Source organism: Rhipicephalus microplus, chromosome 2, assembly GCF_043290135.1.
Source record: "Rhipicephalus microplus isolate Deutch F79 chromosome 2, USDA_Rmic, whole genome shotgun sequence".
NCBI classification, from domain to species: domain Eukaryota; kingdom Metazoa; phylum Arthropoda; class Arachnida; order Ixodida; family Ixodidae; genus Rhipicephalus; species Rhipicephalus microplus.
The window spans coordinates 284208649-284224483 of NC_134701.1; the positions used below are offsets into that span (position 1 = coordinate 284208649).

The following is a 15835-nucleotide window of genomic DNA, read 5'->3' on the forward strand; positions in this document are numbered from 1 at the left end:
GGGTCGAAACTTATTTATTGCCCAGATGACTGCGAGGCACTCTTTTTCAGTAGCAGAGTAGTTTGCCTCAGCTTTTGAGAGTTTGCGGCTGGCATAGGCAAACACTTTCTCTTGACCATTTTGCCACTGGACCAGAATGGCACCGAGGCCGACATTGCTGGCATCGGTATGGACTTCAGTGTCAGCTGTCTCATCAAAATGGGCAAGTATTGGCGAACCCTGTAGCCGTTTTCCTAATTCATCAAAAGCTTTCGGTTGTTCGCTTTCCCATGTGAAGGGCACGTCGTTTTTCGTTAGTTTTGTAAGAGGTTCTGCAATCTTTGAGAAGTTTTCCACAAATCGCCTATAGTAGGCACATAAACCCAAAAATCGACGCACTGACTTTTTGTCTTTGGGTGTAGGGAACCTCTGAACAGCGGCTGTCTTTTCTGGATCAGGACGAACACCGTCAGAACTAATGACATGTCCAAGGAATCTCAGCTCTTCGAAGCAGAAGTGGCATTTTTCGGGTTTGATTGTCAAGTTTGCTGAGCGGATGGCTTGTAATACAGTGCGCAGTCGCTCTAGATGTTTGTCGAACGTTGCAGAGAATACCACCACGTCATCCAAATACACTAGGCATGACTGCCATTTCAATCCCGCGAGGACAGTGTCCATCATTCGCTGGAACGTCGCTGGCGCGGAACAGAGGCCGAATGGAAGCGCTTTGAATTCGTAGAGGCCATCTGGTGTTACGAATGCCGTTTTTTCACGGTCCCGCTCGTCTACCTCTATTTGCCAATATCCGCTTTTCAGATCCAAGGAGGAGTAAAACTTTGCGGATCGCAGCCGATCTAGTGTATCGTCAATACGTGGCAAGGGGTAGACATCTCGTTTAGTTACACTGTTGAGTTTTCGGTAGTCGACACAGAATCTAAGCGTGTTGTCTTTCTTTTTATCGAGCACTACGGGGGACGCCCATGGACTATTCGAAGGCTGGATGACATCATCCGAAAGCATTTCCTCCACTTGCTTCTTAATAATTTCCCGTTCTTTCTGTGACACTCGATATGAATGCTGGCATATAGGCCTCGTGTCGTCTTGCGTTATAATTCTGTGTTTCGTAATTGACGTGCGCTGGACCTTCGAGGCAATTGAAAAGCAATCAGAGAATTCTTTTACTGAGGCGTAAATCTGTTTCTTTTGACTGTCCGGAAGGCTCTGGTTGACGGTCACGGATGTGTCGATGTTGCAGGCCACTGGTCGAGTGGTTGACGTGGTTAAGCTGCGTAGTTCTGTCGCCATACAGAAGTCGTGTAAATAGGCAATAGCCGTGCCTTGAGCGATGTGTTGAAGTTCATTGGAGAAATTCGTAAGTAGGACATCTGCACGGCCATTCGTCAAGTGAATAAGACCCCGAGCTACGCAGACACTTTTTTTCAAAAACAGCCCTACATTTGTATCCGCTATGCCTTCGCGGTTGTAAGATGCGTCATTCTCTACGAGCACCATTATGCTGCAGCGTGGTGGCACAGTTACGTCATCATAAACAACGCGTAGAGCAGTTAGGCGTCCCTCAGATTCCTCTACAGGTATAGCTCGTTCAGTCGAAAACGACACGCTGGACCTACGCAGGTTAATTACGGCGCCATTAGCTTGCAAAAAATCCATTCCTTTAATGAGGTCTCTTGAACATTCTGGTAGCCAATGAAATCGGCAACGTAAATAAAGCCCCGTATTTCAAGTCTTGCGGTGCATCTGCCAAGGGGCGTAATAATGTGACCACCTGCCGTGCGTATCTGTGATCCACTCCACTGTGTCACAACTTTGTTTAGCTTCTTCACCATCTTGTGACTTATCACTGAATAATCAGCACCGGTGTCGACTAAGGCATTCAGCTCCCATCCTTCTATTCTCAACCGCAAATCTGAAGTAACGCTTTCGTGGTTGCACCCATTTACCGGAAATACACCGTCGTCGCCCTCAAGCCATATTGTAGGATCTTCGTAATTGATGTTATCAGCGGCCTCACCTCCAAAGGTCGCTTTCTTCAGTTTTCCGGGAGTGGACTTGGAGAGCGATGACCAGGCTGCCTTGAAGGTGCACGTGGGCTGGATGAGACTATCTGGCAAGCGCGCGATGATGTAGGACGTGCTGCGCTTCGGCTCCGCTGATTTTCGGCTGGAACCACGGGCAACTTCACAGTACCCCGTCAAGACCAGCATCAATCGTTTCGGCTACTCACAGGCAACACGTGGATACCAGTGTCATCCAGGTGGGCCCGTTTTTGACAACATTACGGCCGATCATCACCCGACCACGTTGGCGACGCCGTTAGGCCTAACGGCGACGCCAACGCCCGGCGGCGTGGGACCGGCTTTCCGAGGCAACATGGACGCTACTCTCATGCAGCGTGGATACGACCCGCATGCCATGACGTGGGAAACGATTCCGATTTCCGAAACGCCAAACTCTGCTTCTTCACCGAGGTTTCGGAGCCAAGCTCTCAACGACGCGGTGGAACGCCGCTCGCAAGCCAACGCCAAGAAGGCGGCGTCCGCCGCTGTTTCGGCATCCGGCACGCCAGCTGACAAGACGCAGCCTCCCGCTTCGCGCGCTGTGGGACGCAAGGGCAAGTTTCTCACCAAATGGAAGCCTCGCCCGTTTCCGAAACCGAGTCCGGACGACTATGTAATAGTCGTAAAGCCACGAGAGTGCATCTCATTGCATGATGCTTTCTCAGAGAACTGGTACGGGACTGCGTTTAAGGCATACCTCGGGCCCAAGCGAGCTGAGACGCTGACGGTTATTCCATCGAGAGAGCAAAATTTGATCGTGATTTACACCCCGGACCCTGACACGGCGGACAAAATGATCGGGGACTTCGTGGTAAACATCGAGCACAGGCAGGTTCTGCTCAACGGGTACCTGCGACAAGATGGTAGCAATGTCTGCCACGGAGTTATTGTAGTCCGCAACACAGATACGACGGAGACGCTCCGAGAGAGCGTACGCTGGAGGTCAGGCACCATCGTCGAGGTGCGTAAATTTGGCACATCGAACAAGGCGCGTGTAACCTTCGCCGGCAAGGAGAAGCCACGCTTTGTTCACTACGACGCAATGCTGATCCCGGTCAAACCTTACTACCGGACGATCCCGGCCTGCGGCAAGTGCGGTGTCGTCGGCCATCGGATGGACACTTGTCCCAACCCACGACCGGATACGTGTGGCCTGTGTGGACAGCAGGTTCCGCTTGTGGAGGAGGGGGTGCGGGCCCCTCATGAATGTGTACCCGTATGTTCTGTGTGTGGTGGAGCACACGCCACAAACTCTCGAGCATGTACGGCCAAGTACCGTAATTCCAAGGTGGCCGCACAACAGGGCAGAAAGTCCAAAAGGGCGTCCAAGAAACGGCGCAAAGATCAGACTCCCAGTGAGCCACCACGCCGGGAAGTCGCCAAGACTGACAAGCCCGCTTCCCCTACTGGAGGAACCGAAAAGCAGCCGACGGCGCAACCATGCGGCGAAGCCAGGCCATGGGCCAACGCCGTGAAAAACGGAAAGCAGGTGGGTGGTACGGGTAGAGCTGCCTCCTCATCCCTCCCTATCATCCCCTCTTCATCGCGTAACGCCGACCAAAATATTATTGCCAAACTTCAAGCACAAATCGAAGCGTTACAGAAAAGACTAGCGGAAGCCGAGGCCAAACAGACCCAACTAGTCTCCCCTCCTCCTCCCCCCGCAGTAGAGGTAATGGAGAGTGAGACCGGGGCGGGGGCGGCAGACGCGGTTGCCGCACTCGAGGCTCGTGTGAACACCCTTGAGGTCCGTATGGACAGCCGTATAACTGTCCTCGAAACCCAAATCTCAGCGGCTGTAAATGCCGCCATTGCTAAAATGACAGAAACCATCCCTACCCTGATAGCCCAACAAGTTGCGCGTTTCACCAAACGAGCCGGCCCAATTAAGGACGTGTCTGGCCGGTACCCTAAAACGCTTCGACGACAGATCGAATTTGAGGATGATGACAGCTGCTCCGCCTCCGGAATTGAGGACACCCCCCTCCCCGCGAGTGCTGGCTCGGGAGCACCGCCACCGCAATCGCTCGATAACTCCACTGACCATGGCGGGCTCCCTTAGAATTCGGAAGTCCCCACGATCCAATACGGCCACTCCCATCCAAATCACCCAGTGGAATTGTCGGGGCTTTAAAGCTCACACTAAACGCGCCAACCTCCGGCTTTTCCTCGCAGCATTTCAAAACCTTCCTGCTGTGGTAGCCCTCCAGGAGCCAGGGAGTGCTGCCACACTCACAAACTATACTACGTTTCAGCAGGACCCTTTATCTTGCATCTGCGTGCACAAAAATTATACGGCCAACCTAGTTGATCTCGACCTTAAGCCAGCTTTCTCGTACGTGATGGTGACACTCCTTCCGCTGCGTAAACAGGACCCGCCACTGCACGTGCTAAACATTTATTGCTCACCGAAACTAAGCAACATTACATTCGCAGACCTTTTTAGCCGCGCTTTAAAGGCTGCGGGCAGGGACCCTCTGGTGATTGTGGGTGATTTCAATGCCCCCAGCACACTCTGGGGGTATGCACGTGAAGAGAAACGTGGACGTAAATTGGCGGAACTTATGTCCACGCTGGGCCTAACTCTTCACACCGACCCTGCCTACCCAACTCGCGTGGGTAACTCCGTGACCCGGGACACATGTCCGGACCTTACCCTCACAAAAAACATTCAGTATGCGGATTGGGTCAACACTGAAGAGACCCTCGGCAGCGACCACTGCATACTCAACACCACCATTCGCACCTACCCTTTGGCAAGACCCTACGGAGAGGCAAAATTACCCGATTACACGAAGTTTCGGCAGATATACGCCAATTCGACACCCATTGACGAGCAAGGATACCATGCTTGGTCCCAGCAACTGGTTTCCTCATTACGCTCCACAGAAACACAAATTAAACTCTCCGAGGCGACTCCGGCGGTGGATAACCATCTCCTTCACCTCTGGGAGGCCCGGCGCAGCCTCGTCCGCCGATGGCGCCGGCAAAAACACAACCGAAAGCTCAAAATTCGCATCGCTGAGCTCACCCAGCGAGCAGCAGAGTACGCGGCCCAGCTCGCTGACTCTAACTGGGTGGACCGTTGCAACACGGCCGCTCGACAAATGTCCAGCCGGAGTACCTGGCGCCTCTTCCGCGCCTTGATTGATCCGACCCAAACTCGAACAGAGACACAAAAGCATCTGCAACGAGCATTTCACAGCTTCGACGGAGACACAGCCAAATTGGCATGTAAACTCCGAGACCAATATCTATGCACTCAGCTGGACTCCCAAGGGCCGGCGTACTCGTATGCAGGTACCGAGAACGCGGGGCTGGATCAACTGTTCCAGTTACACGACCTGAAGGCAGCCCTAGCAAAAATGAGGCGAGGAACGGCGCCGGGAAGGGATAAAATTACCGTGAAATTACTTGCCAATCTTCCTGACTCGGCCTACACCATGCTCCTTGCCTACATCAATTCCATTTGGATCGGGAAAACAAGCCTACCAATTGAGTGGAAGACCGCCCTGGTCACCTTCATACCCAAAGCGGGCAAAGCCATTAACGCGGACAACCTCCGCCCCATCTCCCTTACTTCTTGTGTGGGAAAATTAATGGAGACGATGGTGCGCGACAGGTTGTCCGCGTTCCTGGAGAGCAAAAATGCATTTGCAGACACCATGTTCGGGTTCCGCCCACACCGGTCCGCGCAAGATGTCTTGCTTCAGCTCGACCATGAGATCCTCGATCCAGTCGAGTATCCCCTGAATGACAAAGTTGTGCTCGCTTTGGATTTGAAGGGGGCCTTTGATAACGTGACCCACGAAATTATTCTAACACATCTCTCACAGGTGGATTGCGGCCAAAACATTTTCAACTATATTAAACAATTCCTCACTGACCGACAATCATACATTCGGATTCAGGACATTGAACACGGCCCTTACCGATTAGGCACGAGAGGGACTCCGCAGGGAGCGGTCCTCTCGCCCCTCCTATTCAATGTGGCAATGATGAGACTCCCCGCTCAGCTGGCGAAAGTCGAAGGCATACAGCATGCGCTGTACGCCGACGACATCACCATATGGGCGTCACACGGCTCGGCAGGAGACATGGAGGCAAGCCTGCAGCAAGCGGCGGACATCGTGGATGACTATGCCCGTCGCTGCGGCCTTCAGTGCTCCCCGTCCAAATCGGAATTCGTGCACATACGCCCCTCACCAAAGTGCACCGCAAAGATCGACCTCTCCCTTCACAGCGGACCAATACCCGAACGCGATGAGATTAGAGTACTGGGGCTTTTTATACACAAAAATCGCAGAGCAGACACAACATTGGCCAAATTGCGTAAGGTGGGGGACCAGGTGGGCCGGATGGTCCGCCGGGTTTCCAACAAGCGCGGGGGGTTACGATGCAAAGATGCCTTGCGGCTGGCGCATGCATTCGTAACCAGCCGAGTCCTGTACTCGGCTCCATACCTCCACCTACGCAAATCCGACGAGAATGCACTCGAAGTCATTCTCCGCAAAATCTACAAGCGCGCCCTCGACCTTCCTGTCAGCACCTCTAACCAGCGCCTTTTGGGCTTGGGAATGGTGAACACCTTCAAGGAGCTGAGAGAGGCGCACTTGACAAACCAATATACTAGACTCTCTAAAACACCGTCGGGTCGCCGCCTCCTTGCCCGGCTACACATCAATCACTCAATACACACGGAAGAGCGCGTACGGATTCCAGAAGTTTGGCGATACTCCTTGCACGTGCGCCCTCTTCCGGCTAACATGACCCGAGACGACTACACTGGCCGACGCCTCGCGCGGGCGGAAGCCTTGGCTCGACACTACGGCCACAAATTCGGGGTATTCTACGTGGACGCCTCCGGTCCGTACCACGGTGGTTGGTATACGGCTGCGGTCGTCCACAAAAACACCGTTGTAAACGGACTCACATTCCGTGCACATAACATTACGCACGCGGAGGAGATCGCCATCGCACTAGCCGCCGCAGATCAGGACTCGAGGGTCATAATCACCGACTCAAGGGGTGCCTGTCGCAATATTGAACCGGGATACATTCCGTACCGTGCTTATAAAATACTGCAGAACAGCAGCTACCTAGGTGCCCCCGCGCACCGAACGATCATATGGGCTCCGGCTCACACGGGCCTCGATGGTAATGAGACGGCCGATGCCGCTGCCCGCGCGCTCACTCTCCGGGCACCATCCTCGTCCCCTACCGATCCGGAACTCGAACCCAATCCTGCCTACACCTTTAAGGAGATCACACAATTTTATCAATCCGGCCATAACGTCTATCCTAAACCCTGTAAGGGCCTCACGAAGGCGGAGGAGCGAATCCTCCTTCGCCTTTATACTAAAACTCTATTGTGCCCGGCAATCCTTAAACACTTTGACCCCGCTTGCACGGGGAAGTGCCCACATTGTGAGGAAAGTTCCTCTGACATTTTCCACATGGTGTGGGCATGCCAAAAAACCCCAAATCTTACCCCACTACCCAACCCTTCGCGGGAGGACTGGGAGGCAGCCCTGCTCGGCTGCTCTGACCTGACGGCCCAACGGGCCCTGGTCGAGCGTGCCCGGGCCGCGGCCAACGCCAATGGGCTCCCGTAAGAGGGAGCCCACCTAGTGTTTGTACGGGGCGGCCCCTTAAGGACCGTTCCCACCCTCCCTGTAAATAACATCTGTAAATAAATGTTTTTCAGCAGCAGGCTGGATGACCGGTAGCGCATAGGTAATGGTGACCGTGACCGATGTTGGCGTAGAGGTGGCGAGTTCTGGCGCGTGGACAAGTACTCCTCAATCTCCGCTGGTCGTTCACCGTTTCGGGGGCACGGTGCATACGACGGGAAGCCTCTTAATCCAGCCTGTCGGTAAGGGCAGAATCTGTACACATGACCCGCTTCGCCACAATGGAAACAAAGAGGCCTGCGCTCGTTATCACGCCAGACGTCACTTTTCCTGGGCCTAGGCTCCGCATAGCGATGCGTACTGCGTGCTCCTGGGGGCAGATAGGTAGCCGTTGGTTCCCGTGGACGAGGTGCGCTGCGTGCTGTAGATGGGAGAGGAGTCGCCGCCATCGCAACTGCTGCATTGCTGTGTACTGTGGGTTGTCTGAGAACTTCAGAGTACGTTCGGATAGGTCGAACTGGCTGCAGCTCACGCTCTGGTTCTCGTATGACCTGCCTCAGTTTGTCACGAACAACGTCTGTAACAGATAGTGCAGTTGAAGTCTGGGGCATTTGCAGTCTGCTCAGTTCTTCCCGAATAACTGATCTAGTGAGCTCTCGCAGGGCTTCAACGTCGTTTCGCACGCCTCCAGAGAATAGCTGTGCAGATGCGCAGTTAACATTCCGGTTGTACTGCCGAGCGCGCTGTTCTAGTGTTCTTTCGACGGCCGTCGCTTCCGAATAAAACTCAGCAACAGTGCTTGGAGTGTTGCGGACGAGAACGGCGAACAGCTCTTGCTTCACTCCGCGCATTAGATGGCGCACCTTTTTATCTTCAGCCATGTTGTAATCCGCACGCTTGAACAGACGGACCATGTCCTCAATGTACATTGTAGCACTCTCGTTTAGGAGCTGGTTCCTGGATTGAAGAGCAGCTTCCGCTTTTTCTTTTCGGTCTACGTTCGCGAATGTAGCCACCGCTTGTCGTCGAAATACCTCCCAGGTAGACAACGAGGTTTCATGGTTTTCAAACCATGTCTTTGCGAAGTCTTCCAGGGCGAAGTATACGCGACGGAGCTTCTCTCTTTCGTCCCATCCATTCAAGCGCGCCACTCTCTCGAACAGGTCCAGCCAATCTTCAACATCCTAGTACGAGTCGCCGTGGAATACTGGCGGCTGGTGCGGTTGGCTAATGAACACTTGTGCTGGTGTTACCTGGGTAGTCATAGTGGTGGCATCCATAGTTTGAATTCCCCTTGGTGTGAAGTGAAGAGGATCGAACTCAGGTGAGTCACCTCGAAGACGGCGACTTGCCCTCTGGTGTACAGGAGTCACTTCCACGGGGTTGATAGGCTGGTCGTCGGGGCTACGCTCTCTTGAGCTCGCGGGGCTTCGATTCATAACCCAGCAACTCCACCAAAAATGTAGCGATGCTGAGGCAGACAGGCTAAAAAACAAGCAACTTTATTAGGGCGAACTTGTGCCCACAAGGCTAATGACTATGGTCGTCGAGTCCGAGTAGACGAGAGGCACAGATTCAACTAACTTCCTCTTCCTCGTTGTTGGAGCGCCCGAACGCGTGACGCATGCCAGCCGGGTCTTGCTGGTGCTCTTGCCATGATGATTGCGGCGGCTACTTGGACGTGGCTAACCTGTCGCGGCAATATAGTTTTGTTATTTACCTTTTGAAGATGGGTTGTTGAAATAAAAAGAAAAGACGGAAAAAAGGACATGAATGAACCATAGTAGTATTTCGTAGTTAAATACTGCCGAGGTATGGAGGAAAAAGTGAGAGTATAAAAGCGGCTCTGTGTAGTTGGAGCTTTTGTGGAGCTTGCTTATGACAGGTTCCTCGTAAAGCAGCCGAGCAGGACACGCCATAGAGCTGGGTATTGTGTTCTTAAAATGCGTAACTGACGTCCGACTCGGGTAAGATTCACTCTGCGTAGTATTCCGGTCTTGTTTGCTAGCCATCGTGTGGCCAAGAAAGCCACACGAGCTCTTCTACAATTCTTGAGGGCAACGTCACTGGGCGACCGCTTGTGAAACCTGAACTGTGTGTGTGGTGTGTGTGCTATGTGCACTGTGTATGTCATCCTCTCTTTCTCCCTAATTTGCCTCTTCCCAGTGTAGGGTAGCAAACTGGACTTAGTCTAGTTAACCTCCCTAACTTTCTGATATTTTATTCCTTTCTCTCTACACCTATTTGAACCTTGTTTTGAAGTGCTGTTGAAGTTTCGAGGGATTTTTCTGTTGATCTGCAGTGGCCCCTCTCTCTCCACTGATTCTACATTGCCTGAACACTTGCGTCACATTAGGACCACATGTTGTTACCTTTAAGACACTGTTAAACTTCACCCATAGCGGCTTCCACCCGATGCCGGTTACGATGAGCAGCATTGGGAGAGACAGAATTAGAGTAGGGAAAGGCAGGGAGGTTAACCAGATATCGCAGCATCAGGTTTGCTACCCTGCACTAAGGGAAGAGAGAATGGGGAATAAAGGTGAAAAGAAAGCGAAGAGCGAAATAGACACGCAAAAGACAAAAGAAAAAAAAATGAGCTGGGGTGCTGTAGCCTAATAAATAGGCCACTACCATGCAAAAAGTTCAATAAGGCCTTCACTGATTTTCTGTGCGAAGACAGATTGTGTCGCCTTTCAAGCACTGACTGTACTGACAAGTGTCATCAAGGCGAGGTATCGCAGCAGCTAGCTTCCGTCCTTGCACGCTATAACAAGGGCAGTGACAGACAACGTGCTCTACCGTTTCATCACTGCCGCAATGATCGCAAGCAGCACTGTCTTCCATGCCGATTCACAAGGCGAAAAATTCGGTGAAAGCGACACCGAACCGTTGTCTCAAGTCGAGGTAGTCCGGATGGAGGCCGAAGTCGACGAGACGTGTCCAGCCTATGCAGTCGCGTGTGACGTAAGCACTCAGCGTTACACAGGAATTTTACTTCATCATTTGCGATTCTTCAGATTTTCATTGCAGCATCAGTCCTTGAAAATGGAATATATTTTAGTTCATCATCTTCGTGTGCTGACCGAGCTGCATCGGCACGTTTGTAGCCCAATATGCCGCAGTGACTTGGAAGCCACTGAAACGTTATTTCGTGTCCTTTGTCGAAGAGGTGGTGAAGTAACTCTCTAATTACCAACACTAGCTGTTAAGGAGGTCCCCAGCGTAAGGCGAACACCAAAAACTGTAGGGCTGTTTTGGAGTCCGTGAACATGCTCCACTTCTTGGCTTCTTAGGGTTTATTGACTTTAACTGCGCTACGTAGAGCAGCAAGTTCCGCAGCTGTCAACAACGTCTGGTGAGATAACCAAATCTTCGTCGTTGTCGCTGTTGCGGGAAAGATCACCGACCCTGCAGACCGATCCACCTTAGTTGAAGCGTCAGCATATAGATGGGTATACTCACTGTACTTCTCGTACAGCAAAAGAAGAGAAAGCTGCTTTAGCGCTGCATACGAGAGCCGGTCTTTTGACCATTCTTGGAATCGTGAGTTCAACATGTGGATGACTCATACTCCATGAGGGAGTTGCAGTTCTGGACGGAGTTGTATAATTCGTGGGTATGCGTGTACGGTATGTCAAGACTGTCTTCCAAAATGAGGCACTAGGTCGGTCTTCTGGCATTAGGCTAGATGATGGGCAGGGACGCGAGTAAGATGCCTCGCGTGTGCTCTGAGCACTTCCAAAGTGGCATTGAGAGATGTTCTATGCTCCTCCGATCTATGCTTTATGCTCTAGGCTATTCCGCCGTGGCGCGTGCTCTCTTGTTCTTCGCCGTCTGTCACAGAACGAGCGCTAAAAATGAGCGCGCCGCCAAATTCTTACGAAGACGAGCGGGAGAAACGCCGCGAGGTCAAAAGAAAAAAAAAGAAAACAAACATCCAAGGCTCCCCGGGCGCGCGCTCTCCCCGCAGAAGCGTGGCTTCATCGACGAACCTCCTCACCCCACAACGGCGGCCGAGCAAGCACTCGATTTTTCCAGAACGAAAGGGGCGGGGTCATACCGAGTTGACTCACCAGCCGGAGAGGGCATTCCAACCGTCTCGCCTTCTCCCCAGCCTTCGCTGTGTATCGCGCCGACGAAATGACGAGAACCGTCTGGAATGTCGCGCGCAAGGTATTTAACCGAGCAGCCGAAATGAGAGATCAGGAGGAGACGGAAGTGAGCGTCAGAGCGCGTAGGGATTCCGCCGTGTAGTCGGCGAAGGTTTTGGTCCGTAGGGACGAAGCCGGAGATGAAGAGGATTTCCACCTGAGGGGTGACGACTCGAGCTACAGGCAAGAGTGTGTGTTTACCGCTATTGAGCGAGGACGCGTGGCAACAGCTGCGGGTGTGAAGCCGACGTGTTCCGGCGAAGAAGTTGAAGTTTGAAGAGTGGCCAATTGAAGACGGGAGGTTTCCTGGTAGAGAAACTTCGAGGGCTGCGGAACGACAACAACGCTGGGCTTTGAGTGAGTGATTCTCGGAAGAGTATCATATAGACTTTGGTTCCAAGAACTTTGGACTGAATAGGTTTTCTATCTCTTTAGTCTTTAAGTGTCTTGGTTGTTCAATGCATGCGACTGCATTGTAGTGCGTATTGTTGTCCGTGTCCGTTGTATTAAGTGTGGCTGATTGTATTGTGTCGTACGTTGATTGATTGGTTTGATTGGTGACATATTGTATGCAACTATTGTGGAGTGTGCATTTTTGTGTATTGTTTTCAATCTGCCATTATTGAGAATATAATTTTGTTTGTTTATCAACTCTCGGCTCTGACTTGTTCTTTGGGCCACAGCCGGCGTCCGCTGGCGCGCCAAAAAGGACCACTTCTAAATTGTCCACGCTTTCGTGGTGCGGTTCGGGGGGCCGATACATCGGCTCTTGGAATTAGCCCGGCGATTGCCTCCCTAATTACCGGGACCGGTGTGACAATTAATCTGGCGTCCGCAACAGGACCTTTTGGTGCACAGTGTGTCCAAAGTAGTGAGAAAGAGCCTCGAGTTGTTGATAGTGCTATCGGAACGATTTTGTGTGTTGTTCAGTGTTCTCGTTAACGAGTGCAGGGGAGTGTTTCGATAGACTGATTTAGGCAGATACTTTTTGCACGCGGCAAGACTTTATTTGCGAGACACAATGGATCTCGAAAAGTTAGTAGCTCTTGGTGAGAAGATGGGTCTTTCCGGCGCCGAACTACGGAAATGGGTAAGCCAGAAGGAGAAAGAGGCAGCTGAGAGAGCCAAGGAAGAAAAAGCAGCTGAGTTGGAACGAGAGAGGTTGGCGGTCGAAAGAGCCAAAGCGGAAAAAGAAGCTGAGTTGGAGAGAGAGAGGTTGGCAGCTGAGAGGGCCAAGGAAGAAAAAGCAGCTGAGTTGGAGAGAGAAAGGCTGGCTGCTGAAAGGGCGAAGGAAAAAAGAGAGCAACAATTGAAGTTGGAGTTGGAGAGAGAAAAGCTTGCAGCTGAAAGGGCGAAAGAAGAAAGAGAGCAGCAATTGAAGTTGGAGCTGGAGAGAGAGAAGTTGGCATCCGAAAGGGCGAGAGAAGAAAGAGAAGCGGAGATGGCTGAAAGGGAGCGGCAGCGGCAGCACGAGATGGAACTCGAGCGGCTCCGTTTGCAACAGCGAAGTGAAACTCCCGTCCAAGCTAGAGTTGAAAGCAGCGAACGGGAAGATCACGGCTTCCGCTTGAACCCAAGCAAGCTGCTCGTAGCGTTGGATGAAAGGAAGGCCGACCTAGACGCGTACCTCCGCAGATTTGAGACGATTGCGAGGAGCCAGAATTGGCCGGAACATCAATGGGCAACTGCTTTAAGTACCTGCTTGAGTGGTGAAGCGCTCAGTGTGTACGGTAGGCTGACGCCGACCGATGCAGCCAACTACGCAAAGGTGAAAGCTGCTTTGTTGAAGCGATTTAGATTTACTGTAGAAGGTTTCCGGAACAGATTTCGGACAGGAAAGCCAGCTGATGGTGAGACGGCTACGCAGTATGCCGCCCGACTTTGTCATTATTTCGACAGATGGATTGAACTTTCAGGGACAGCGCAGGAGTACGATGACCTTAGAGAGCTCCTAATTAGAGAACAATTTCTTACTAGTTGCCACCCAAGCCTGTCACTGTACTTAAAAGAGAGGAAGGCTGACTCACTTGAAGACATGCTTGAATTGGCTGATCAATTCTTGGAAGCGCAAGGTGGCACTAATTTGGCCAAGGTCAAGAAGGATTGTCCCGATGATTCGAAGAAATTGGCTCCCGAAGAAAAGAAGCGTGCACCAGAGAGCATTCCGCGATGTTTTCTGTGTAACCGAGTGGGTCATCGCGCGAAAAACTGTCGAACGATCTTTACGAGCCCTACGGTAGTGAAATGTTTTAAGTGTGGTCAGACTGGGCACAAAGCAGATGCATGTCGGAACGGAGTGAATCAAACTCACCAGGTATCCTGTGTGCAAGCAGCACCGAAATCTGATAATAATGCCGTCACTGATGGATTCGTAGAGTTGAAAAATGGGGAGAAAATTCCTATTGTGGGTGCCGTAATGTCAAAACAGCCAACCGGTGTTACGAAAGGAATGCCAACGCTGCCTGGAAAAGTTGCGGACAAAAAGATTACGGTGTTAAGAGATACCGGTAGCTCCACTGTTATCGTGCGGAGAGATTTGGTACGGGAAAGTGAGTTAACAGGCAAAACGAAACCGGTTTGCTTAATTGACCGTACAGTTCGGATGCTTCCCGAAGCAGAGATTGAGGTGGAAACCCCGTACTTCAGCGGGAAAGTTACCGCTCTATGTATGACGACCCCCCTTTACGACCTTGTCATCGGAAACATCGACGGGGCGCGAGGACCGAATGATCCGGAATGTTTGGGAGAAGACCCGAAGATAGAGCCCTCGCCAACACAGCGGCCGCGAGATACAGTGGAGGAGCATCGCGTGACGGATCTCACTAGAGCCCAAGGTGAAGTTGCGGCGCAAGAGACAGCGAAGGAGAAGACGATCGCGTCGAATAAGTTCACGGGCCGAGCAACTGGACTTACGTCGGCACGACCTCAACCGACCGACAGTGTAAAGGAGACGGAGTTGGCCAGCCGGGCAAAATGTAGAGGCATTATCAAGCGGGTAAATAAACAGACAGGACCCGTCGAATGTAATGACGCGTTAACGGTGTCGGAAGAGACAACGATGGCTGAGACGACGCCTCAGATATCGTCGTTGGAAAAGGCTCGCCGAAAAAGAACCAGGAAAAACAAGAAGAAATCGAGCGAGCACCGCAAGAAAGGACGCAAGCGCAGCTCGAAATACACAGGATAAGTGCTGAAGTCGAATCAGAATGTGTTGGGCAGTGCTGAGTGCCATATGTTGTGTTAATGTTGTGTTATCCTGTGTCACAAGTGTCGAAGTGTTTGTGCTGTGATGTGATGTATAGTATTGGACCATTGTTGTAATGAGAGAACTTTGTACATTTGTATTATTGGGAATGTGTGGTGGAGTGTTGTACTCAAGTGCTTGTGGTTGTGTTTTCACGTGTCGTGTAATTGAATTACAATGTACAATTGTATTAAGTGATCTATTGTGAATGTGACGTGTCATGAGCGACGGACTATGTTACAGTCTGTGAGAGTGTGTGGTGACTTTTCGCGCTCGTTTGTGTGGTTTTGAATATTATGAGATAATATTCTTAAAGTGGGGGGCAGTGTCACAGAACGAGCGCTAAAAATGAGCGCGCCGCCAAATTCTTGCGACAACGGGCGGGAGAAACGCCGCGAGGTCAAAATAAAAAAAAAGAAAACAAACATCCAAGGCTCCCCGGTCGCGCGCTCTCCCCGCAGAAGCGTGGCTTCATCGACGAACCTCCTCACCCCACAACGGCGGCCGAGCAAGCACTCGATTTTTCCAGAACGAAAGGGGCGGGGTCATACCGAGTTGACTCACCGGCCGGAGAGGGCATTCCAACCGTCTCGCCCTCTCCCCAGCCTTCGCTGTGTATCGCGCCGACGAAATGACGAGAACCGTCTGGAATGTCGCGCGCAAGGTATTTAACCGAGCAGCCGAAATGAGAGATCAGGAGGAGACGGAAGTGAGCGCCAGAGCGCGTAGGGATTCCGCCGTGTAGTC

General features: G+C 52.0%; 2 protein-coding genes across 3 annotated transcripts in view; both read left to right on the forward strand.

Annotated features, from left to right (window-relative positions):
• LOC142780923 (uncharacterized) overlaps positions 1 to 15835 on the forward strand; it is a 326656-nt gene that overhangs the window by 217227 nt on the left and 93594 nt on the right. The window lies entirely within an intron of this gene.
• On the forward strand, positions 2299 to 4158 carry LOC142788366 (uncharacterized). Its single transcript, XM_075884933.1, has one exon. The coding sequence runs from the start codon at positions 2371 to 2373 to the stop codon at positions 4117 to 4119; it is 1749 nt and encodes a 582-aa protein (XP_075741048.1). The 5' UTR covers positions 2299 to 2370; the 3' UTR covers positions 4120 to 4158.

What these genes read in the sequence shown, in the direction of transcription:
- LOC142788366 (XM_075884933.1), top strand. Translation starts at nt 2,371, where the DNA reads ATGGACGCTACTCTCATGCAGCGTGGATACGACCCGCATGCCATGACG.